This window comes from Salvelinus fontinalis, chromosome 38 (assembly GCF_029448725.1).
Source record: "Salvelinus fontinalis isolate EN_2023a chromosome 38, ASM2944872v1, whole genome shotgun sequence".
Taxonomy (NCBI): domain Eukaryota; kingdom Metazoa; phylum Chordata; class Actinopteri; order Salmoniformes; family Salmonidae; genus Salvelinus; species Salvelinus fontinalis.
In genome coordinates, this window is record NC_074702.1 from 26234810 (window position 1) to 26260800 (window position 25991).

The 25991-nt window shown below is 43.2% G+C and overlaps 1 protein-coding gene across 1 annotated transcript; it reads right to left on the bottom strand.

Annotated features, from left to right (window-relative positions):
* Positions 1-4720: 4720 nt before the first annotated feature.
* On the bottom strand, positions 4721-12541 carry LOC129837568 (mucin-5AC-like). The gene is made up of 6 exons (XM_055903850.1): positions 12153-12541; positions 9961-10248; positions 9424-9528; positions 9193-9248; positions 7174-9099; positions 4721-5862 (listed from the first exon to the last, which is right to left on the bottom strand). Exons 1-6 carry the CDS (start codon positions 12502-12504, stop codon positions 5833-5835), a joined length of 2757 nt encoding a protein of 918 aa, XP_055759825.1. The 5' UTR covers positions 12505-12541; the 3' UTR covers positions 4721-5832.
* Between the last annotated feature and the right edge of the window lie 13450 nt (positions 12542-25991).

Below are 25991 nucleotides of genomic sequence, written 5' to 3' on the forward strand. Positions count from 1 at the left end.
GCAGATTCGGTCTCAACTTTTAAGTCTTTACTGAAGACTCATCTCTTCAGTAGGTCCTATGATTGAGTGTAGTCTGGCCCAGGAGTGTGAAGGTGAACGGAAAGGCTCTGGAGCAACGAACCACTATTGCTGTCTCTGCCTGGATGGTTCCCCTCTCTCCACTGGGATTCTCTGCCTCTAACCCTATTACAGGGGCTGAGTCACTGGCCTATTGGTGCTCTTTCATGCCGTCCCTAGGAGGGGTGCGTCACTTGAATGGGTTGAGTCACTGGCGTGATCTTCCTGTCTGGGTTGGCGCCCCCCTTGGGTTGTGTCGTGGCGGAGATCTTTGTGGGCTACACTCGGCCTTGTCTCAGGATGGTAAGTTGGTGGTTGAAGGTATCCCTCTAATTGTGTGGGGGCTGTGCTTTGGCAAAGTGGGTGGGGTTATGTCCGGGGGTATCATCGGATGGGGCCACAGTGTCTCCTGACCCCTCCTGTCTCAGCCTCCAGTATTTATGCTGCAGTAGTTTGTGTCGGGGGGCTAGGGTCAGTCTGTTATATCTGGAGTATTTCTCCAGTGTCCTGTGTGAATTTAATTATGCTCTCTCTAATTCTCTCTTTCTTTCTTTCTCTCTCTCGGGGGACCTGAGCCTCAGGACTACCTGACATGATGACTCCTTGCTGTTCCCAGTCCACCTGACCGTGCTGCTGCTCCAGTTTCAACTGTTCTGCCTGCGGCTATGGAACCCTGACCTGTTCACCGGACGTGCTACCTGTTCCAGACTTGCTGTTTTCAACTCTCTGGAGACAGCAGGAGCGGTAGAGATACTCTGAATGATCGGCTATGAAAAGCCAACTGACATTTACTCCTGAGGTGCTGACCTGCTGCACCCTCGACAACCACTGTGATTATTATTATTTGACCATGCTGGTAATTTATGAACATTTAAACATCTTGGCCATGTTCTGTTATAATCTCCACCCGGCACAGCCAGAAGAGGACTGGCCACCCCTCATAGCCTGGTCCCTCTCTAGGTTTCTTCCTAGGTTTTGGCCTTTCTAGGGAGTTTTTCCTAGCCACCGTGCCTCTACAACTGCATTGTTTGCTGTTTGGGGTTTTAGGCTGGGTTTCTGTACAGCACTTTGAGATATCAGCTGATGTAAGAAGGGCTATATAAATACATTTGATTTGATTTAAGATGTTGTAATCAGAAAAACGATATGAAAAGATTGCAGCTGTGATGACTTTGTTGCCCTCAAGAGACTTGAGGTTAATGTGTTATCCCTAGCAGCAACAATTCTAAGATATATTCTAAGATTTTTAAGTATGAGTCCGAAGATATATTATGTCTCAATTCTTGACATTGACAATTATGAAAATGACATTCTGCTGTTTCGAGGCCCTTAACAAATGAAGGATCATTACCGTCAACTCTAAGACAAGATGGTTGAACAATGGTTGAATTCCTTTTCATGTCTCTCAAGGCCTTACTGTAGTAGAGCCATAGAAAAAAATATTTTATGTATATGGGTAAAGTACTTCTGAGCAACAGGATGCTACAGTAGCAGTACAATGGATGGGGGAGATAAACGATAAGCAGCTGAGCTAATGTGTTAAGATATGTTTTTTCTTTTGGCCTCATAACAGCTGATAGGCCTCTACCCAACCACTTCCTGGTAATAAATGCACAACGGTAATACATAAATAGAATGCATATAAATGTATTTCCATTAAATGGGCAATCTGCAGTTGCCCATTGATGGTTGAAGAATATAACCTTATGAGCTAAGTTCAACTATCGTACCGTCGGAGCCCAAAATATAAGCTTGTTTTACTCCATGTTTATAAACAAAGTAAATGTAAACAAACACTATATAGCCTCAAAACATGGTTATAACTATAATTTTACGTCGTGAATGATCAGTCTTTGCATCAGTCTCTGTCTCTGAATATGAGAGTGGTTACATTTCTCCAGCCCCATCCCTAAGCTTTTTGCCGAAACAGGGGTGGGGAGGACGCTTTATTGTTTCGATTGCTGATGGCCACTTTAAGATAAGACCTGATGACCAGAGCAAAAAAAAAACAACCAGTACTCTATTTCAATGCTGGTGGTACAGTATGGTCACAAATGGTTCGCAAAAATATATATATATATTTTTTTAAATGTACAAATAAACAAAAATACAGCAGGAAAGCATCGATTGAAAACACAAGCTATTTTTTGTTTGTTGATCTGATTTATATTTCATTTGTTGACCATTCATGTTCGTATTTCAGTGGATGCTCTTCTGCTACAGTATGTCTGGCCTTGTAAAAACAACCATCTGTGCATCAACGCAAGAGCAAGTGGCAGTTTTAGGCGTTTTCTGTAGCCAGCAAATAGTCCTTGCATGCATTCTCTGGGGTTTCTGTTTCCTCTTTTGTGGTTTAAATCAATATCTGACTGTGATGATTTTTAGACGAGATAAACATGACTGTGGATTTCCTTGTTGCTATTCACCACCGTTTTATCTGTGTTCAGTATATTTATTGAATTGCAGCCAAGGGTTTCCTTGCCTATGGCTCAAGTCTATTGTTTTAATTTTGTGATATTGAACAAGCAGTGTTGTAAAATCCTATCTAATGGAAAAGACCTTAGAGGCAAAGGAAATGGTTCTAATCGATGAGGCCCCTGAAGTCTCTCTTGCACGTTTGGCTCCCCCTAGTGGAGTTACAATATATAAAAACTCCTGTCTGATTTTGCTGCTCAAAATGTTTATTGCAGTGATACTCAACTCCAGACATTGTTGAAATTACTGGGTGTGTTCCAAATGGCACCCTATTCCCTTTATAGTACACTCATTTTGACCAGGGCCCATAGGGCTCTGGTCAAATTCCTCTCACTAAATAGGGAATATGATGCCATTTGGAATACAACCTATGTTGCTACTGGGCTTCAGCCAATACATTTGCATGCAGATGCACATCCTGTGCGGACAAACACGTCTATGTTCCAGCCAGTCCCTGCAAAGAGAGACATGCGTTAAAAATGGAATTGAAATAGAAAATAATCGATAGGAGTTCAAAGTGAGAAGGATTCAAGTCTTACTTCGGGACTCATCCTCATGGACCCATATCTTCTGGTGGTGTCAGTTATGTTTTTCTTAGCACTGATGGAAACGAAGAGGAGACTTACCACCATGTAGGTTATATCTGTGCAGTGAGTGAATACCTCTAAAACGGATGCTTTCTTTCCTCCCTTCCCTGTGGTAATCACTGATCAGCACAAGAGTGGATACGTGAAAACATGCGTTCCCCATTGCTTTAATCAATGTGTCCGATCAGTGATTTCCTCATGGAAAGAAGAAAGAATACATTTTAACGGTATTTGAATAGGTCCATTGACTGTCCTGTGTGTGACACCCTCTACGGTTTAGAATACCTGTGGCGTTGGAAGCCATAGTAGATCCCCAGAAAAACCACCACCAAAACCACAGCAAGGGTTACACACACGATGAGCAGCACTGGCACGTCGGAGTCAGGAGGGCTGGGTGGCGCCACTGTGTGATAAAGAGGAGACACACACACCAGTACGTCATTTAATCACAACAAAAATGCTGATTTTACACATCCACTCCAGTTGCCTTGTTTCGTACGCTAATGTATTGCCCTAATGTGAAACATAAACAATTACAATTTGCTGCAGTAAACGCAGTATATCATGGAAGGAGAATAAAACAACTACGTTAAATGTACATGCAAATTGAGTTCTGGAAAGGAGCAGTATCAGCATGTACAGTCAGCAATGGAGTCTTCCTACGTGACATATTCCCATCGTTTTGGAATAACAGACAGTCATTTAGCTTTGGAGGATAACTGTAATATGTTTTCTACCATTACTCAACAGTACAAAGTCCTTCTACCTTAGCAGTTGTGGAGCAGGGCTGTATTTGATGTACTCACAAGTGGGAGCTGTGCTGAGGGACTGATAGAGCAGCAAGCCAGAAACTCCTAGTTCCTCCATAACAAGCTGAGGAAACAGACATACGTTTCACTACTGTGGAAAATCAGCAACTCCCTAAGAGAGTCTGCATACTCAGCAAAAAATAACAGTATTTTATTAAATTCAACATGTCTTACTCACCGAGTGTCAGCACATACAAAACAGGATTCAAAAGGTCAACACAGCCACTCGTTTCTCTAAAGGACTTTCTTCTATTCTTAGTCCTGAATGCAGAGATCAACATATCTTCCTCATTGTTATTGCTCTAAGATATGGCTTGAGATTCAGTAGGCTTATTCACTCTGTCAACCGTGACTCATCCAATAAATTCTGCCATGGAATCATGTGTCCAAATTTACAGCAGGAATATTGTAATAGGTTTCACAGTAAGGGAAATCTCTGCTGTAAAGCAAAATTTCAGTATTCATCTGGCAACTCTGGTGCTGTAATTAAGAAGGGACCTTTTTACAGCGCAGATTCTTCAACTTAAAAACTGTTTAGTAAATACAATATTCTGGGAATATTTGTAACAGCTGAAGATGATCAGAATGCCAAGATAATTTCAAAATCAGTTAAGATTATACCAATAGGCAGTTAAGATGATACCAGTAGGTAACATTATATCAAAATTAATGTCATATGTCACTGACATACAGTATTTTCCTGTAAATAAACTCCTCCCAATGATCGACAGTCACAAGACACCACGTGGGGCAATCAAAATACTTTATTATCATCAATAAAACATACTGGTCTTGAAAAGCATGTTCAATGGAGACCCCTAATCTTTAAAAACCTTATTTATCCTCTTTTCTGTATTTGAATGGAACATATATTTTAGTATAAAACAGCCTCCCTGAGTCACACAGACACATATCGCAATGGCAGTACCAACATATTTACCACGTAACAGAAAAATAAATACATTAAATACATATTTTGTTTTTTCGAAAGAAAACTATGATTCCTTCCAAAAGAGATCACTTTTAATGTGCCAATCCCCCACAGAAAAGAACATTGTAGTATCAGAGCAAATTGTTTTGCTATGCTTAGTCGGGGAAAATGTGGCAGCTCAGCAGCTTCTTTGTGCTGATCTCCTCCACGCATGGGCGCTATTATTTTCAGAGTCATTTAAGTCGCATAAAAGCGCTTAATTAATAAGCGGCCCATCTATTTGTGGGGTCTCCTTCATAGTTAGTTGAGCATTGCTTCCGAAGCCCAGGCGCCGAGGCAAATCCCCTTAATTGAGTGGTGTCAAGAGAAGCATCTGTAAACAGAAAGTCACCGCACAAATACTTCCATGGAAATATTAAATAAAGCAAGTCACAGAGGTTTTTTCTCCTTCAGAATTTTCACACAGTAGTTCCCAGGGGCCAAGTCCATTCAATCAATTGGAATCCATCCAGCAAGGGTTCTCTTTTCCTTTCCTTTTTACTGTTTATTCTAGTCACAAGGAGCAACACACACACAGATATGAATGGAAACAAGTCCTCATTGTTGTGGCAGTGCCTCATTCTCTCTCTGAACACTGAATGGGAGAGGCCATGTACACACGCCCTGGAGAGTCTCGCCATCAATAAGGCCTTTTTCTCATTCCTACTATTTGGTTATATGGTGCTTCAGAAAGAACACACCTGTGTGTGTTTTCCAGTGACTCATTGTTGGTACTGTTGAAAATCAACAGATAACATACACTTGACAGGCAGGGGGAGTCGTGTGTGTGATAGTGTGTGTGTGTGTGTGTGCGCACGCGCATATGTGTGTTTTTGCTTGGTCTCCATTGCTTTAGAGTGGGGCTCCCATAGTCATCCATACTTGTGTTTCTCCTCTTGTCAGTTGCTGGTGTGTGTGTGCCCGTTGGCATCTCTCAGTGTCTAGGCCTCCCTTGGTGGGTCTGCTGTCGGAGAGAAAGAACAAGACCTTAATTATATACAAGTCGTGTTCAACATAGCCACTGACACAATTCTGACACTGAAACACTGGTACGGTATAGACAGACAAACACCAAGCCAAGCTAGCCTGGCTGTATCCCTGCCAAATACTATTGTCATTACTCCAGTAGAAAGATACCAGTCACTCAACAGAAAGTGCAAGCCCCGCTATAAAAGCTGCTTGGCAAGCTTCCCTGTGACTAGGGTTGCAAAGGGAGGGTATATAACTGGAAACTTTTGAAGTTTCAATGATTTTATGGAATTTATCACCAGACATCTAGAGGCTCTTTTGGGTACATTACATTTTCACAGGTGTCTAATTACGCCCTCCACGCCCTCTGCGTGGCCTCATCACATGTAAAATATTTCAAATAAGCAAATAAGATTTAAATAAAATCTAAATAAATTACAAAGCTGTAAAACGTTATCCAAAAAATAAACCATCAACTTAGTGAGTACCATTGTTATGAGCATGAAATATCCTTTATATATTTATGTGACCGTGTCAATATGTCTTTGTTGTTAATGTGTTGGCACCAAACTGGTGAAAAAAGTAAATAGTTGGAAGTTGCAGAGTTAATTGAAAATAATGCCATAGTTGATTAGATGCTTTTCTCATGAATTAGGCCATTTTCTCTTGTACCATATGGTCTATTCACTAGAAACTCACGGGCAATATGGACACAGATATAAAAAATAAATACTATATATGAATAAATCTTCATTAAAAGTTATTCATGTATAAATAACCAAAGAAGGCCTGTTAATTACAAAAATCACAGATTACAGTAACTTGAGTAAATTACCAGTAGTTTTGCAACTCTACCCGTGACACACATATTATACACACATTATAAGCATGGCAGGTAGCCTAGTAGTTAGAGCGTTGGGCCAGTAACCGTAAAGGTTGCTGGATCGACTCCCCGAGCTGACAAGGTCAAAATGTGTCATTCTGACCCTGAACTAAACTACCACTGTTCCCCGGTAGGCCATCATTGTAAATAAGAATTTGATCTTAACTGACTTGCCTAGTAAAATAAATAAAGTTCATAGGGTTCCATTTGGGATGCTGACTAACTGTCAGTGAGAATGAGAGGTGGGGAAACCAAAGAAACTAAGTACACAGAGAATGACATAATGAGACAGACATAATGATCACACATCTGAGACAGAGAGCCATGTGGCGATTAATGAAACCTGAAATGGCTAATCAACATTTATCAAACATATGGGAACGGTTGGCTCTGATATCAAACACTACTTTGGTGTTTACTTACCTGGCGTGGGTGGGCAGTGTTCCTGTGGGCATGTTGAGTACGTTGGCCGTGCCTGTGTGTGTTATCAGCGTGCACGTGGTGGCCATTTCCTGAGTGCAGGTTGGCCGGCATGGCAGCGCCGGGATGTCTGTGGGACGGGTGGGCGTTGGGATGTCTCTGTGTGGTGTGTACGTTGACTGGGGGCCTGAGAGGGCCAGTGGGGCCCCGGTTTGGAGACTGGTGCTGGGTGCGTTCTCTGGGAATAGTCTGGAACTGAGCCAGAGGGATCACGGGAGGGGGCGTGGGGGGCCGCTGGTGCCCAGGGTTACGGCCTCGGGCTTGGGTGTTGAGCAGGGCAGCCTGTGTCTGGTGGTTACGGTTGTGAAAAGGGTTAGGGGTCGTCAGTGTGTGCATCTCCAGGGCCGTCTGAGTGAGGCTACTGGGGTTCTGTGTAACAGGCTGTGTTAGTGCACCCCAACCTTGTGTTGCTGTCTGTCTCTGGTCTTGTGTGGGCTGCGGTATCATAGGTGTGTTTCCCCTACCATACTGAATCCTGGTTTGTGTCTGTGGGATGTGATTTGGATTTGTTAGAGTTTGAGTGTCGAGTGTGGGGCCTCGGGGCATGTTGGTTATTAGTCCCTGTGGAGCGCCTGGTCCCTGTTGTTGCGGCTGGGGGTTGTGGTGGCTGTGTGAGGCATTTTGTTGCCTGGGGCCAGTCTGGCTTTGAGAAGCGGTCTGAGCTGTGATCTGGGACTGAGCTCTGACATCCTGCCGGGCTCTCTGCCTTGGTGTATCGTGTACATGGCGACTGATATGCGACTGTGTGTGGCTTGGAGCCCCAGGCGGATTGTTCGTCCCATGAGTGTGGGGGAGGTTCTGGGCCTGTCTGCCCGCCGTCGGTGCAGCCTTTCTGGGTGTAGGGCTCTGGATCTGTGCTCCTGGCCCACTCCTTCGGGTGTGTGGTTGAAATCGTCTAGCCTGGGACGGAGACTCTGTGCTATCAGAGGTGTAGCTGCTGTCGGGGGAAGCCTGTACCCTTCTGGGGGAGTTGTTGGGGTACGCCGGGGTGCCCCTCAGACGGTTCCAAGGCATTTGTTGGTGGTGTGAGCTGGCACTTGGTGTGGCATGACTGGCATCACGTGGCACAGAACTGTCCGCTGCTGGGTTGGAGTGTCTAGGCTGGGTATCAGTAGCCTGGTCCCTCTGGCAGGCCTGTGTGTTGGCGTTTCGCTGGAGAGTGTGACTTCGACCACCGTGTGTGTAACCAGTAGGAACAGGACCAGTAGAGACTTGAGGACCAGTGTCTAAGTTACTGTGGTCAACCTGTGAAGGATCACCAGGATATGACAAGCCAATTTGCATCCTGGGATTGGTGTATGACTGTCCAGTCTGTGTGAAGGTTTGTGGGTTGTTATTTTGAACTTGAAGAGCACTAGCACTGGTGGCTACATTGATGGCACTCCACTGCATTGTACTGTCCTGTGGGCTTGTAAATTGTTGCTGTGACTGTTGGTTGGGTTGTTGACCATTAGTTGGATAGGAATTGAGATTGACGTGAACCGTGGGTAGCTGTGCGTTGCTATTTTGCTGGTCGTGTGGCAGTGTGTTAAGGTTAACACCGACCTGAGTAGAACCCGCTTGTATGAGAATGTTTGGATTGTTCGGGTGGTTTTGAGTCATCTGTGGGAGGGTGTTGAGTGTGTTGGCATTCTGAGGTGCAGCAGTGTGTGTGAAAGTGTTGTGGTCCTGCGTGGTGCCATGTTGTGGAAATGAATTGGCATTCTGATGTTGGGCATTGTGTGGGAACCCATTGCTGTTGGCATGGCCATTGTGTTGAAGTGTGTTAGTGTCACGTGGCGGTGTGTGTGTGTTTTCACGGCCATCGGGTGGGACAGAGTGCTGGTCTCTGCCTAAAGTCCGGGTACCAGGTGGAGGGGGCTCTGGGGGCTGAAAAAGAGGGAGAAAGAAAGAAATGGGTTAATTGATGAAATAAAGTGCTTTCAGAATCGTAATATTTTGGGGAAAAGATGAGTGTCTTACTGTAAGCATGAGTTCTGGGTTTCTCTTTTGTCCTGTGGCCTCCTGTCTTCGGTCAACTGCAATAAGCAACATTGTCACATACAGTATTCAAACATAGAAACGTATGTTTACATGAGCATAGTATACACAGGTCAATGTGAATGCTTACAAAGAGGCCTTACTTCCATGGCTACACAGGGGACTTCCTAGACAGACAGACAGACAGACAGAGAGACAGACAGACTCACTCACCTCTCCTCCAGCGCACCAGTAGTACGATGGCTATGATGATTAAGATCAGAGCGACCACACAGCCAATGACTATGCCAGCCACTGCCCCTGCACTGAGGCATGTGCCTGAGACAGAGGGAAACAGGGAAGGAAGGGGGGGGGGGGGGCAGGGACAGAAAGAGTGGGAGGGAGGTGGAGACAGAAATTATTAATGATAATGTGTCTGAGACACGGAGCCCAGACAGACAAATAGAAAATAATGAAACAAGGTTTCAGAAAGAGAATGATGAAGTGATGGCAGGGGAAGAGAGGTGAGAGAGAACAAGTGGTGGAAATAAAGGGAAGATCAGTGGAGACAGCTGAAAGTCATAGAAAAAGAGTTAGCTTCCCATTGCGAGAGCATTTGGATTAATCAATCTTTCGCTGATGAGCTAGGCTGTGCCAAAATGTTCCCCTCTCTTCACTCAAAGATGGACACCGCTGCGCCGTCCAAAACGAACTGTCACCAAAATGAGTCACGGCAGTGGTCAAGGCCAGTGTTCGTCCCGCATAACTCACCTACGATGGCCAGGTCCGTTCCCTGCTCCGACGTGGCGCCCGTGATGGCGTTGCTAGCCACGCACTTGTATTGGCCACTCTGGTTGGTGGAGAAGGTCTGGAGGCTGAACACGCCACTGTCTGGCTGTCCAGACGCCACGGGTTCATTGTTGTATTGCCAGGAGAAAGTGGCGGGGGGCAGGGAGTCGGACACACAGGTGAGACGGATTGTCTGGCCTAGCACTGCATCCGCTCCTCCCAAACAGTCTACCGGAGAATCATTGCTCAGCACGGGGGTGTCGGGACCATCTGGAGGCGGAGGGGGGAAGGAACATCAACAGACAGACTCAAAGACAAATCCTGTGGCTCACAGACTATCACAGTAAAGTTTCACCTCAAAATGAATGGGGACAATATTACTGGGGTTGGGTATGACTAGTAGCTTCTCGAGTTGCATGATACCGGAAGCTTATGCGGTATCAGGCGGCTCGCGAGGCTTTATGAGTAGTGCTATTATTGCTAATGTGAATTAGCACTGTAGCCTATTTAGTAATGCACTTATGTGGCTAACTGGTAGTTACATTACTTGGTGTAATGTAGTTTAACAACTAGCTCATATTATTAGCATTTTAGCTGCTGGGTCATGTACATTAGGCACCAAACAGAATAAAACAAACTATAACAAGGAAAGACAACTCTGACTTCTCAAAAGTGCCCTAATTAACAGAACCCTGGACACCAGATAGTTACTCACAGTCAGAGCCGGACCACTGCATCTGGTGCCACAGTTTCCCCTGCAATTCTACACATTTTGCCATGGGGCAGAGACAAAACTGTGCAGTCTTATAGCTAACCTCATGCTACTCTGAGACCACAGAGAGTCAGAACACCCGTTTAACGTCCCATCCGAAAGACAGCACCCTGCACAGGGCAATGTCCCCAATCACTGCCCCGGGGCAATGAGCTATTATTATACTGAACAAAAATATAAATGCAACATGTAAAGTGTTGGTCCCATGTTTCATTAGCTGAAATAAAAATTATAAATACATTTTTAAAAATCACTGAATTTTCCCATTTGCACAATCACCTTATTTCTCTAAAATGTTAAGCACAAATTTGTTACATCCCTGTTAGTGAACATGTCTCCTTTGCCAAAATAATCCATTCACCCGACAGGTGTGGTATATCAAGAAGCTGATCATCACACAGGTACACTTTCTGATGGAGACAATAAAAGGCCACTGTAAAATATGCAGTTTTGTCACACAACACAATTCCACAGATGTCTCAAGTTTTGAGGGAGCATGCAATTGGCATGCAGACTGCAGGAATGTCCACCAGAGCTGTTGCCAGAGAATTTGATGTTCATTTCACTACCATAAGCCGCTTCCAATGTCGTTTTAGAGTATTTGGCAGTACATCCAACTGGCCTCACAACTGTAGACCACGTGTAACCACGCCAGCCCAGGACCTCCACATCCAGCTACTTCACCTGTGGGATCGTCTGACACCAGCCACCCAGACAGCTGATGAAACTGAGGAGTATTTCTGTCTGTAATAATGACTTTTTGTGGGGAAAATGAATTCTGATTGGCTGGGCCTAACTCTCCAGTGGGTGGGCCTATGCCCTCTCAGGCCCACACATGGCTGCACCCGTGCCCAGTCATGTGAAAACCATAGATTAGGGCCTAATGAATTCATTTCAATTGACTGATTTCCTTATATGAACTGTAACTCAGTAAAATTGTTGAAATTGTTGCAGGTTGCTTTTAAATTTTTGTTCAGTATATTTCTTTTTACCAGAGGAAAGAGTGCCTCCTACTGGCACTCCAACACCACTTCCAGCCGCATCTGGTCTCCAATCCAGGGACTGACCAGGACCAACCCTTCTTAGCTTCAGAGGCAAGCCAGCAGCGGGGTGAGGTTTAGAGAAAATGGTGCAGTTATATAGCTAATCTCATGCTATTCTACACATTTTGCCATTATGAGGCTGAGAGAAAATGTTGCAGTTTTAAGGCTAATTTACGGTTAATTACAATCCTACACATTTTGCCATGACTTATCAAGTGTTCATATGCTATCTAATTACCCCTGGATTACCCCTGCATGCCAAGTCGGTAATCCGGCCCTGTTCACTGGCCCTGCTCACTGTGTGGCAGTCTAATTAGCTTATGTTATTAGCATTAGCAGCTGGGCATGCAATGACTCACAGTAAACTGTGATGGTCTTTGAGGCGGTCTGAGCACTGACAAGGTTAGCGACGGTGCAGGTGTAGACCCCGGCGTCTTCCCTCCTGGCTGGGTTGATCACCAGGTCGCCCCCTTTGATAGTGACCCTGGAGTTCGAGGTGAGAACAGAGCCCCCTTTACCCCACATCACACTGGTCTCTGTCCCCTTGGTCCAGGTACAGCGCACAGACACATTGCCCCCCTCCAGAGCCACTGATGGCACAAACATAGTCACGCCATCCACTGCATCTAGGATGGGGAGAGAAGATAAGCAAGGGATATTATAGACTGGTCCCAAATCTGTTAGTGTTGTCTTGATAACTCCTATGGTCATTGACAACTCCTATGGTAATTGTCAACTCCTATAGTCATTATCATGTCACAAACTATTCTTGGACAAGGCTATTGAATACTGGAGTAGTAGACTGATTGGGAGATACACACAGGGAGAACTTTTGAATGAGCCATTATTGGGCTTTGACAGTGTGATCACAGACAGAGGGGGATTCAATTCAAGCTTCAAAATACGCTGAAAAATAGAGGGACGTTTAGTGTTTTCTGCCTAAACTAATTTTGTTTAATGAAAATAATGGAGGATTAAGAGAAGAAACAACATCCAGACATGGGAGCTTTATTTGCTGTTGGAAATAAAGGGGCAGATGGCAAAAGTGGCTTTCAAGATGCCAATAAGCACTAGGCCTGGACTGAGAATATAAAGAAAGAAGTGCTATCTGTGACTAAAAATAACAGTAATAACAAACACTAACAGGTCTGGGCAAACAAGTGGCTATAATCACATTACACTTCATTCTCGATTTTCCACCACTGCTATTCACTTCTGTAATTCTCCCTCCCATCCTCCTTTCTCTCCCTCACTACATCCCTCCTTCCTTTCATCCCTCATTACATCACTCACTACATCCCTCCTTCCTTTCATCCCTCATTACATCACTCACTACATCCCTCCTTCCTTTCCACTTTCTTTCACTCCCTCCTTTCCTCCCTCCTTACCGAATACCCTGAGCTGTATGAACCTTGAGTTTTGGGCCAGGCCCGTGGTGGGCGAGGGGTCCACCTGCACCGTGTAGTTCCCCGCGTCTCCCAGCTGGGCACTGCTGATACAGAGCTGGGTGGCTGTGATGGTGACCCTGCCCTGGTACTGGGTCACAGTGTTGAGCACCGCACTGCCCCCCACCCACAGCCCCAGGGGGGTCACCCCACCTGGGTATCCCCATGTGATGGAAAACACCTGGGACACTGTGACCACCGTGAAGACCGCATCGGTGCCAGTCTGCACCAGGACTGGATCTGACTTAAACTGGATTGAGACCAGATCCTGGGATAGAGTGACAGATAGGATGACTGGAAGGTAGGAAAGGGGGGAGAAGAAAGGAATACAATGATTACCACTTATTTACCTGCTTAATTGCTTACTACGTTACAGTGATTATGACAGGTTATAACACTAGTATGAGAGTGTTTGAGGGGAATTATCCAAACACTTTACGGTCATTTAAAAGGCCCCAAAAGTCTTCAGCAGATGAATTATACTAAATCAAATCAATATGCTCCTGATCAGTCATGGTGGATTGACTTTAAGGTGTGCATGAGAAGGACAAAAATGGAGATGAATTGCACCGAGGTTCCCTCGTTGATCATTTGCAGTAAAACAACAGCACACTTTTAAAGTAGAGGTGGATACGGGATAGAAAAAGTATGACTCCGAGGCTGTGTCGCAAGTGGCACTCTGTTCCCTTTATAGAGCACTACATAGGGCTCTGGTCAAAAGCAGTGCACTATGTGGGGAATAGGGTGCCATTTGGGAAACAGTCATAGAAGAGCTGATAAGCCATTGGACATTGTGTGGTAAAATATCACACACCCTGATAAAGGTTGTTAAGCAAAAACTTTGGTTGAATAAATTCAGAAGGAGAGATGAGTGTGTGACTTTATTTTTAATTTATGCGATAGAACACACAGACTAAGAATGCAGCCGAGCTGGGGAGGAGTCATTGTTTCTGTCACCTTGGAATTTCCCAAAAATGTAGAGCTACTACTCCAACCTCTCCCACATTTTAAAAACACACACATCAGCATTCTTTCCACAGGCGCACCCGTTTGGTCTGCTGTAGTTTTGGGTACTCAATTTAGTCAACATTGAAGCCCCTGTCGGAAAATTGAAGGAGGAGAGATGCCTTACCTGCCAATGACAGAACTACAGGAAGCAGGTGTAAGTTCATCACATAGTCAGGAAAGCCTGTGGAGGATTTTTGACTCAGACTCAAATCACAACTAAATGAAAGTGAATGAAATGTGTCTGTTTAAGACTTATTAAAACACAGAAAGAAAGAAACCCAGGCTGTGTTCTTCTGAAAACACAAATAGGACAAGCTAGTAGCTTAGCGTGCTAGCATTCTAAACCAGACAGAGTACATAGGGTTAATCTATTTTGAAAAAATTGACTTTCACTTAATTCTAAACATGTCTTGAAGGATTTTCGATGTCAACACTTACGACAGACTTTTCTCTCTTCTCTCATGTTTCATTTGTAAAAGCCATAAGCAGACTTTTGGCAAAACCAGTTTGTTTATGTGTGAAAGGTTTCACTTAGTGTTTTCTCCACGCTCACCTGTCTCCGCCGGTGTATTCATTAGTCCACACCTTAGTAAAACCTCTTGCAACGGAAAATGTTGTGCAATAAAAACAAGAGTTTCTTATTGGACGAATTCAGATGGGTGAAACAGGGATGGACCTCTTTTCTTCTGTTTGGTTCCTAGTGAATACACCCTTGTCTTGCAGACACACCTGTCCTCTTAAAGGGATCGTTCACCTCAATTACTTGAAAGCAGCATTGTGAGCCTATGGGTCAAGAGAGCACGCAATCCATACTGGGTTTGTTTATTAAGGCACACCATCTACAAACATTAGTAGCCGATGACAATTGAAGTGAACACGCACCAGTTAGTTTCCATTCAAAATCCCAACCATATCCTGCTGTCCTGTCTCAGTTGACACTTGTGGGAATACTTGTGGCAAAACCTAAAAAAAAAGTATAATTCAAGAGCAAGTTGTACCTGTGTTGAATACTTTACACATAGTCCACTTATAAATGTGGGGAGCGGAATTTCTTTTGAGGTGATTTGATTGTGAAAATACGAATGTGCAAGTGCTGCCCTTTAGCAGAGACAGGGAATGATCAAACTCGCAAACGCATATTGTGGCCTTGTAATGTAGGCCGTGTGGAAAATGTATTTAACTATTAAAGCTCAAAATTATAAATAAAATAGAAACATACATTGTCTAAAAAGCTTCAGTTCTATCAATCCCAGCTATTTAAAAACATCCAGAGAAATTAGCTCCCAATAAATTGAACTAAAGTACAAAGGGCATTTTTTTTCTTTGTTTTTCTTCTCTTCCAGTGGAATGTTACTTGGTGGAACTAGGCTATACAGTATGTTGACCTATGGTCAAAATGCATTGTAGTTCCTTGAGAAAGATACATTAATTAACAAACACTATAAGTGAGAGCTCGAAGAGGAAAATACCCGGCAGTAAAAAGAGCACGCACATGTACGTGTCCCAATGAAGCCAAAGCGTAACATAAAGCATTATTACCTTTATAGGTGCATCAGTGAATTTAACACAGCAAAGTGGCAAGGTATGCTTCCTGAATAAATGAAAGAATGGATCTCTTGATTAGGCCTAGTAGCCATGTCTTACTTATTGTTTCTGTGCATTCTTTCTGAACCTGTCTACTGGTAGTAGATACATAACTTCTTGGCCCGTAGCTACATAGGACACAGAGGTCCAGACCACTGTAACTTATTTTTGTATTTAAAAAAAAAAAACTGTTATCTAAACTTCTAGTAATCATGTCGAAATTACCGATCGGGTATGCAGGGCACGTGCCCAGGGGCCCTGACCTCCAGCGGGCCTCTTTGTTAGTCACTCTCACTCAGATATCGTATTAACATGGCTTTAACATGGTTTTAACATGGTAAGTCATCAAAATGTGTTGAATTTCTGAAAATGTTCTTTTTAACTGCAAAAATGCCTCCCCAGCCCATGGCAAATGTGTTGAAGATATTGAAGAAATGGAGACAATCTCTAACATCCAAAGCATGGACACCGAGACAGAGGGACAGGGACAGCGGGTGACATGCACATCCATAGATGGTTTAATCTGACATCGAGCCCTCTAGACTGAGGAAACTAGAAAATGTAATTTCATAAAGAAAATGTATGCTTGCGCGTCTTGAATTATTTATGGTTGTGAAATAAGATGTAGTGGGTGTAAAAAAAAAACTTGTAGGCCTACTATTATCCCTAGTAGGGGTAGTGTTGATGACTTCAGTAGTAATGGTACTGATGGTAGTAATAGGGTTGCCATAGACATATGGTTTAGTTGGCGTGCTTGCTGAAATCAAGAACACTAATGCCATACTTATTACATTTGCCTCCCGCTGGCAACTGTAGCGCCAACACCAACATCTATGACAAAGGGAACATCTTAAGAGCAAGCTGATAAACTGTGGAAAGAAAATGTACCATTTAGCTGACTGTTCATAAAGTCAATATTCAGACCTCTAGGGGTCAGTGTTTTTAGACAGGGGATCATGTAGACCTCCCTCTGTAGTAGTAGGGTCTTGATGCTACCTCCTCTGTGGTGAAGCATATCAATGATTTTATGCCGGACCATATACAACAGACCCTGGCCAACCTTAGTGGGCTTAGCTCAACACGGCTAGAAGTCCCAACGGCAATTTTCATTTTATTTTTTACATTTTATTTAACTAGGCAAGTCAGTTAAGAACAAATTCTTAATTACAAGGACGGCCTGCCCCGTCCAAACCCTAACCCGGGCGATGCTGGGCCAATTGTGCGCCGCCACATGGAACTCCAAATCACGGTTGGTTGTGATACAGCCTGGAATCAAACCAGGGTCTGTATTGACGCCTCTAGCACTGAGATCCAGTGCCTTAGACCGCTGCGCCACTCGGGAGCCCGTGAAATGCCCAGATAGCTGTTCAGTTAGTGGCAGTAGTCCCTGCCCAGCTCCCTGGACATACACTACATGATCAAAAGTATGTGGACGTTGAACGTCTCATTCCAAAATCATGGGCATTAATATGGAGTTGGTCCCCCATTTGCTGATATAACAGCCTACACTCATTTTGGAAGGCTTTCAACTAGACGTTAGAACATTGCTGCGGGGACTTGCTTCCATTCAGCCACAAGAGTATTACCGAGGTCAGGCACTGATTTTGGGCAATTAGGCCTGGCTCGCAGTCGGCGTTCCAATTCATCCCAAAGGTGTTTGATGGGGTTGAGGTCAGAGCTCTGTGCCCTAGACATAGTTGGTACTATGCATTTGGGCTGGTAGCGTTTTCCTGGCATTCGCCAAACCCATATTTTTCCGTCAGACAGCCAGATGGTGAAGCATGATTCAACACTCCAGAGAACGCATTTCCCATTTCCGGCCATGGAAAGCCATTTCATGAATCTCCCGACGAACAGTTCTTGTGCTGACGTTGCTTCGAGAGGTAGTTTGGAACTAGTGAGTGTTGTAACCGAGGACAGATGATTTTTATGCGCTACACGCTTCAGCACTTGGAGGTCCCGTTCTGTGAGCTTCTGTGGTCTACCACTTCGCGGCTGGGCCGCTGTTGCTCCTAGACGTTTCCATTTCACAATAACAGCACTTACAGTTGACCGAGGCAGCTCTACCAGGGCAGAAATTTGACAAACTGACTTGTTGGAAAGGTGGCATCCTATGACGGTGCCATGTTGAAAGTCACTGAGCTCTTCAGTAAGGCCATTCTACTGCCAATGATATTGCATGGCCGTGTGCTCGATTTTATACACCTGTCAGCAACGGGTGTGGCTGAAATAGCCAAATCCACTCATTTGAAGGGGTTTCCACATACTTTTGTATATATAGTGTAGTCCCATGGTCGAAGCATGACAGGAGACAAGCTGAAAGCAAGCCAATTAAAGTTTGACAGTTTAACAAGTTTCCCCCGTCTCATGGCTAGAACTTCCACCAAAAGGTACAATAAGGCGAATGTGGTAAAAATGTGGTGAGTAAGACAGGAAGACAAGTTGACCAACATGCTGCACAACAGGCATCAGCAAAGATGTTGACCATGGCCATTTGTCCCGTCAGTGGGATTCTTGTCCGATCCTCAACAAGCTTTACTGGCCAAAGAGATCAGTGCCCCGTGACACTCCGAACACCAAATGTTGTCAGTTTCCCATACTTGACAGCAGAAGTGTCAGAAATGGTTGAGACTGTAGATAAAGACTTGGTTTGGACTTTTCCAATTCGAGAAGCCCCAGCCACACCTGACCAGCTTCAGGATAACTTGAACCATGTTGACATTGCCATGGTTTATTTGAATGATATACTTATATTCAGCGAGAATGAGAAACTTTCAGAGACCCAATTAAGGGCATTGTCCCTTTGTGAGAAACTCTGCAGTTCTCATTCCCTGTCTACCAATGCAGAGGACGCATACCAACTCCACCTAGACACGAGGTTATTAGCATTTTGGTCTTCTCATTCCTAACAGAGAATGCAACAGAGTCTACTTTGGGAGCAATAAAATCTGAAACCGGCAGTACATTTGTGAACAATCTGGACTCTACAGAGTCCAATTTATTTATTAGTGACCAGAGTCATACTCTGTCAGCTGCACTGTCCGTTCAACATGGAGAGGAGTCAGACTTATTGGAATGTTTATCCATTACCTGCAAAGGCTTGAGAAATCTGTCCCAAAACTTGTCAGTGCTGACCAGATTGAGGCTGTGATCGCAGAGACCCGGTCTTGTTCCTTCCTAAAACTCATTGACCTCCAGACCAGGCCCAAGTTCCCCAAGGGTTGGTTCCGCTCTGCTGCTGCTAGCTTTTATAACAATGTGAGGGTCAAGGTGGACAAGTTCATTCTTCCCATTGACACTATTGATCTCAGACTAAGTCAGGGATTCAGATCATTCCCTGCTCACAAACAGTGGTTTGGGTTCCATGTTCTGCAGCGTTGGAATGGTGTTCAACAATGATGCCTCTGTTGAGATATACATCACAGCACCACTGAACAACTCCCCTGTTACATCTGAATGAGACAAGATGTGTGTCTGATCACACAGTGGGCTCAGAGAGTGTTGAAGACCAGGATAAATCTATCCTGAGTTGCACCTCTTCCACCAAGCCCATAATCCCATACGACCAGCCAACATCCCCATTACTAGCCTCACAGTTAAGCCAGAGAAAGCTAGTGTTGGACTTTTTGAATGCACAATGAGTAGAGAGAGCCTGGACAAGGAGCTGAAAGCTATCCAGAGTACCTCCTCATCTGCAAGTATCACTGATTTTCCAACATCTAAGGGAACACCCTCCCTCGCGGACAGAACCCGTCGGGTCATTAAAGCACTATAGAAAAGAGCTAGAAGTGGCACAACCAGCCTTGTCTCCCAGTCAGAAGTGTTAGATAAGGTCACCAGGGCAGAATGTTGGCAGTATGTTGGCAGCATGGGAGGATGCAGCTTCAGCTGAGTGAAAGCTTCAGGCCCTTCTATCTACAGGCATCCGCCGGCCATTCATGGACCACCTGGTGGAGCATATCTGCAGCTTCCTTCTGCAGAACAGCACCGGGTTGTCTTCAGTGACCTGCAGACCTAAGTCTGATTCTGCTCTCCTGAGCAAGAGGCAGATAGGTGAGCTCCAGAGAGAGCCATCGGCAGAGACATAGTCTATGCCATCACAGAGCAGTCTGACTAGACGCTAGCTAAGTTAATGTTGTTTGTTCTTTTGGGGGTTTTTCTGCCTGCAAACACGCTGGATGATTCAGAATCCATTGAAGAGCTTGAGCGATTCATTGACGAGAGAGCCTTACGAACTCAAAGAAACATGTCGCTGGTTTCAGAGGATTCAAGCGTTGTTAAGGACAACCAACAAACCCAAATCAACAAAACAAACCAAAACCAGGTTGGCCAAGCGGTATCAACAATGGAACCAAACCATCCCCTAGTAAGAGTGTGGAGAATGGGGAGAGGTTTACTGATATGGATGTTGACTTGTTAAAATCCATCAATGAAATGCTTGCCAAACTTGATATCTTGGATATATTTTATTTTTATTTTTTATTTTACCGTTATTTTACCAGGTAAGTTGACTGAGAACACGTTCTCATTTGCAGCAACGACCTGGGGAATAGTTACAGGGGAGAGGAGGGGGATGAATGAGCCAATTGTAAACTGGGGATTATTAGGTGACCATGATGGTATACGAGAGGACATCAATGCATTATGTGCCAGTCTAGAATTCAGCCAATGTCTGATTGATGATCAAAGAAAAAAGAACACAGAGCTGAAAGGTACTGTAGACTCTATTCATGGGAAGGTGGAGGTGGTGCGAGGCGAGAACAAACAACTTAAAGAAGCCTTGCTTGATGTACAGTGTTGATCAACACGGGACAATCTAATATTTTCAGGGATACTGGAGAATGACAACAGCAGAGGCTGTGAGGAGACAGTCCGAGACTTTATGTCAACTCAACTGAAACTGCCCACTGATGTCGCACGTAATGTCACTTTCTCCATAGAATGGGTAAGGCCTCTGGGAATAGGCCACGGGCTGTTATTGCTTGTTTTAACAAATTTAAGCAAAAGGAAATGACGAAGAGCAGGGGCGGAGAACTCAGAAACACTGATTTTGGAATGAATGATCACTTCCCCACCGAGATCAATGAAAGGAGTAAAAAATGTATCCCATCATGAAGGAAAAGCGTTGCCTGAATCAACAAGTCTCCATGGTGATGGATAGACTACATCAACTGGCAACTGTATCAGGACTCTAGAGTAACTCCCTGGCTATTTTTAATTTAATGTTCAAATCTGAGTTTGTGTTGTAGTGTATCATGACAACTTCAGCTATAACGAATACATGCTCTATTGATCTCCACTATAACGAATACATGCTCTATTGATCTCCACTATAATGAATACATGCTCTATTGATCTCCACTATAATGAAAACATGCTCTATTGATCTCCACTATAATGAATACATGCTCTATTGATCTCCACTATAATGAATACATGCTCTATTGATCTCCACTATAATGAATACATGCTCTATTGATCTCCACTATAATGAATACATGCTCTATTGATCTCCACTATAATGAATACATGCTCTATTGATCTCCACTATAATGAATACATGCTCTATTGATCTCCACTATAATGAATACATGCTCTATTGATCTCCACTTGACAAGGAGAGGGTTGCATATGGCTCAGGTTAATGTATGTAGCCTTCCTAACAAAATACATGAGGTTTTTAACTTGGTCAACATAAATAATATTCATAGTTTGGCTTTGACCGAAACGCATTTAGATGCATCTGTAAATGATGGGCAAATGAACATTCAAGGATATAGTCTACTGAGAAGGGACAGGTATAGGAATAGTGGGGGTGTAGCACTGTATATTCAGAATCATATACCTTTTAAGAGGAGGGATGACCTTAATGTATGTCAAATAGAGGCACTATGGGCTCAGGTACATCTGCCTCACCAGGCAGCCATATTGGTAGGATGTGTGTATAGACCTCCTAGCTCTAAGGTGTCCTATCTGGATGACTTATGCACTGGGTTTGACCAGGCCACAGATAGCAACAGAGATGTATTTATCTTGGGGGATTTTAATATAAATTGGAAGGATCATAATAATTGGAATAGAACTAAATTGATGAGATATGCCGAGAACTGTGGTTTGAAACAAATGGTTAATGATACTACTAGATCATCAAGTAAGTTGGGTCATCGTTCAGACACATGCATTGATCTGATCTTCTGTAATATACCATTGCAATGCTTAAAGCCAGATCAATACCAGTGGGCTGGACAGACCATAATATTGTGACCATAACCATGAACACTGAGGTTCCAAAGAAACCCCCAAGGATTGTGGTCAAGATAAATTTTTCAACATTTAATCATGAGCTATTTCAAAATGATTTGGCTGCTGTACCTTGGGAGCTGATTTATCTAGAGGATGATTTAAATCACGCTACAGAATGTTTTATTGATTTGCTCACTGAGGTAATGGACCATCATGCACCAGTAAGAAAGAGTACATTTGGGGCTCGTCCATCTCCATGAATTGATGATGAACTGGGTGAGGCTTTTATCAAATAAATGTGGCAAAAGTCTTAGCAGCCAAATCAGAACTAGAAATTGATTAACAGAATTATAGAACATTACGTAATTAAGCAGTTAAATTGAATCGTAAGAAAAAAACATTATTTTACAACAATGCTTTTATTGATTGTAAAAATTATTCTTAAGAGGTATGGAATACAGTTAAGGGCTTACTTGGTACATCTATCTCATCATGCCCATCTAGTGTGGCGGGAGAACAATAAGAAAACCAGCTGATATTGCCAATCATTTTGCAGGAAAATGTATTTACTGAGCAATAATGTAAACACACATTCTTCCAAACAAGCTACTGTCCAATGGATTGATGATCATATTATGAGCAACAAGACCTGCTCTTTTAGTCTACAAATGGTGTCAGTAGAGGAAGTGTTAAACCTATTGAAATCATTACCCAATGGTAAATCTACATGGACAATTTTTTACTTCGCTATGGTGCTCCCCAGATTGCAGCTCCACTAAAATACATATTCAATTGGTCACTGGAAAAGGCGATGTTTGCAAATATATGGAAGCATGCTAAACTGTGTCCTATTCCTGAAAGACAGCAAAGAACACATTACTACTGCCAATAGTCGACCAATTAGGCTACTCCCTTCACTCAGTAAGATATTGAAGGGTATTGTGAGTAGACAAATATGGGAGTACATGGAAAATAATGATCTGATTACAGCCAATCATTCCTTTACCACTGTATTGGTTGACATGACTGACCAGTGGCTCAATGCTATGAATAATGGCAGGTTTGTGGGTGTACTATTTTTAGATTTTAGTGCAGCATTTGATTTAGTGGATCATGAAATAATTTTGACAAAATTAGTGCATTATGGTTTTAAGGAGGTAGCATTGAATTGGGTACAGTCATATCTAACTGACAGGAAACAGTCCACCTATATCAATGGTTCATTTTCTTCCCCTCGTGCTTTAAACTGTGGAGTACGGCAGGGCAGCTGCCTTGGGCCACTTCTTTATTTAATATATACCAATGACCTTCCTTATACCTTATCTGAAACTCAAGCTACTATATTTGCAGATAATACTACAATTTATACAGCAAGACAATCGGTTCAACAAGTGCAGCAAGCTTTACAAGGAGATTTGGAGAATATCAGGGAGTGGGTTTCCTGGAAAAAACTTGTTTTAAACACCAAGAAAACCAAAGTTATGTTGGTCTGTTCCACTAGGAAAAGGCCAACACATCATGGGATACAATTAAGAACGGGAGGAGTACAAATTGAGGAAGTGGCAGAAACCAAACTACTAGGAGTGCAGCTAGATAACTGCTTATCATGGTCATCTCAAATAACATCTATGTAAAATAAATATTAAAACAGCATGCATGATCAGGAGGATAGCTAAATATTTACCAGGAAAGATTTTTAAGCAAATAACACAATCATGAATTGAGAGTCAGGTGAACTACTGTTCTGTGGTCTGGGGACATGCATCAGCAAGTGAAGTTAGGAGGATGCAGAATGCACAGAACAAAGCAGCAAGGATTGTTTTAAGGTGGAGATATGATTCTTCTCCTGTAGTCAAATCTCAATGCTCTTGGTTGGTCTTGATCCCAACCAGAGTGAGCGATCCAGTGGTTCCAGAGTTTAGGCCGACGCCAATCCTAGCCTCCCGACAGCCAAACCAGGGACAACTGAGAAGAGCAAGAAGATGTCCTTTCTTCAAAGGCTTCGGAAGATCAGCATCAAGACAAAGGCAGTGTATAGTGTCTTTAGGAAATGGCGTACATTTCCTTTGATTATCCAGAATGTGTTCACATTGTGTGTATGTAATCCGTACGGGTAACTGATGATGTTACAACTAATTAAGTCAAAAGAAAGGGTAAATTCGTGAAAAAAGAAGAATAAATTGTCAGGTTATATTATATGTTAATTGTCTTCCTCTGTTTACATAACAAAGTGTATCCATGCCCCTGCTGTTGAGGTGGACTATAACAGTGAATATCAGTATTGACCTCTCTCTCTTTGTGGCAATATTCTCTACATGCACATACAATAGGGACCATATTCAAAATGTCTTACCATCCTGTGGTGTGGTGCTGATGTTTAATGAATGAATACTGAAAATAACACAAAGAGTGGTAGTGTTAACATTCATTTCAAACCCTAAAAAAATTACCACCTTCATCTGATCATCTGTCCATGTGCAATACATACAGTATTTGCTTGACTGATATTCTAAAGAAATGTTCTGTTTTCATTCTCCAGGGCTACAACACAACAGACGACACCAGCACTTGAAGAGAGTTTTTCCCGTGTATCAAAAATGGTCCACCACCCAAAGGACTTCCAGCCGACTTGACACAACTAAGGGAAGCATTGGAGTCAACGTGGGCCAGCATCCCTTTGGAACACTTTCGACACCTTCTAGTCCATGCCCAAACGAATTATGGCTGTTCTGAGGGCAAAGGGGGGGGGGGGGGGATCCGTATTAAAGTGTTCCTAAAGTTGATCGTTTATAGCCGGTGTCACGTCTTGGACCCTACCATTATTTGTCAATGTCTTATGGATGCATTTGGATATGCGTGCACATGGAGGTGAGTATGGGAATGGACATTTGTCTAGGCGGGTGGATGTGTGTCTGCTTGTCCGCGCGCATGGACATGGACTCAGTAGGACCGAGGGTAACGTGGCTCCTTACTTAGGTGTCTGAACGTCTTTGATAATAGATAGATGTAGATACTTGTTTGTGAGTGGATCTCTATGTATTTGAAGGGATGCTGCTGTTCTGAATGTGACTTGGGTCTCTGCACTCTATTCAGCATTGATGTTGACTGATGTATGAACTTCGATATCTTTCCTGCAACAACAACAACAAAAAGTACCCTATCGTCATACTTGAGTAAAAGTAATGATTCTGTCATAGAAAATAACTCAAGTTAAAGTGAAAGTCAACCAGTAGAATACTACTTGAGTAAAAGTCTAAAAGTATTTGGTTTTAAATATACTTAAGTATCAAAAGTAAATGTAATCACTAATATATACTTAAGTATCAAAAGTATGTCATTTCTAATTCCTTATGTTAAGCAAATCAGATGGCACCATTTTCTTTTCTTTTTTCCACAGATAGAAAAGCATGTGTGTTTAGTGAGTCTGTCAGTAGGGATGTCCGTAGGGATGTTCTCTTGATAAGTGTGTGAATTGGACCATGTTCCTGCCCTGCTAAGCATTCGAAATGTAAAGAGTATTTTTGGGTGTCAGGGAAAATGCATGGAGTAAAAAGTTAACTATTTCCCTTGGGAATGTAGTGAAGTAAAACGTTTATATATATATTTTTTTAAATAAAGTACAGATACCCCAAAAACCTACTCAAGTAGTACTTTCAAGTATTAAGTACTTTACAACACTGGCAATTAATGTAGGAATGACAATTGAAAACAACGAGTGTCTTGAAAATACTGTTTCATCCAAGTCTGGAATTGTTTCCTTTTTGAAGGACATTTGTGTGCCTGGCATTGTATCCATACAAAGATTAATTAAAATGTATAACTAGTCAGTCAGGAGTACACGCTGGAACAAGGGAGATACTGTACAGTAGGAGTTACTCTGTTACTCCCCTAGATCCTGCCATACTGGATTGTGAAAAG

Bases quoted from the DNA above. Each gene is read 5' to 3' on its own strand.
- LOC129837568 (XM_055903850.1), bottom strand. From the start codon at position 12,504: ATGACCATAGGAGTTATCAAGACAACACTAACAGATTTGGGACCAGTC. The intron at 10,249-12,152 runs GTGAGTCATTGC...CTCCGCCTCCAG, and splicing joins AAAGACCATCACAGTTTACT to ATGGTCCCGACACCCCCGTG. The intron at 9,529-9,960 runs GTGAGTTATGCG...CCTCTGTCTCAG, and splicing joins AACGGACCTGGCCATCGTAG to GCACATGCCTCAGTGCAGGG.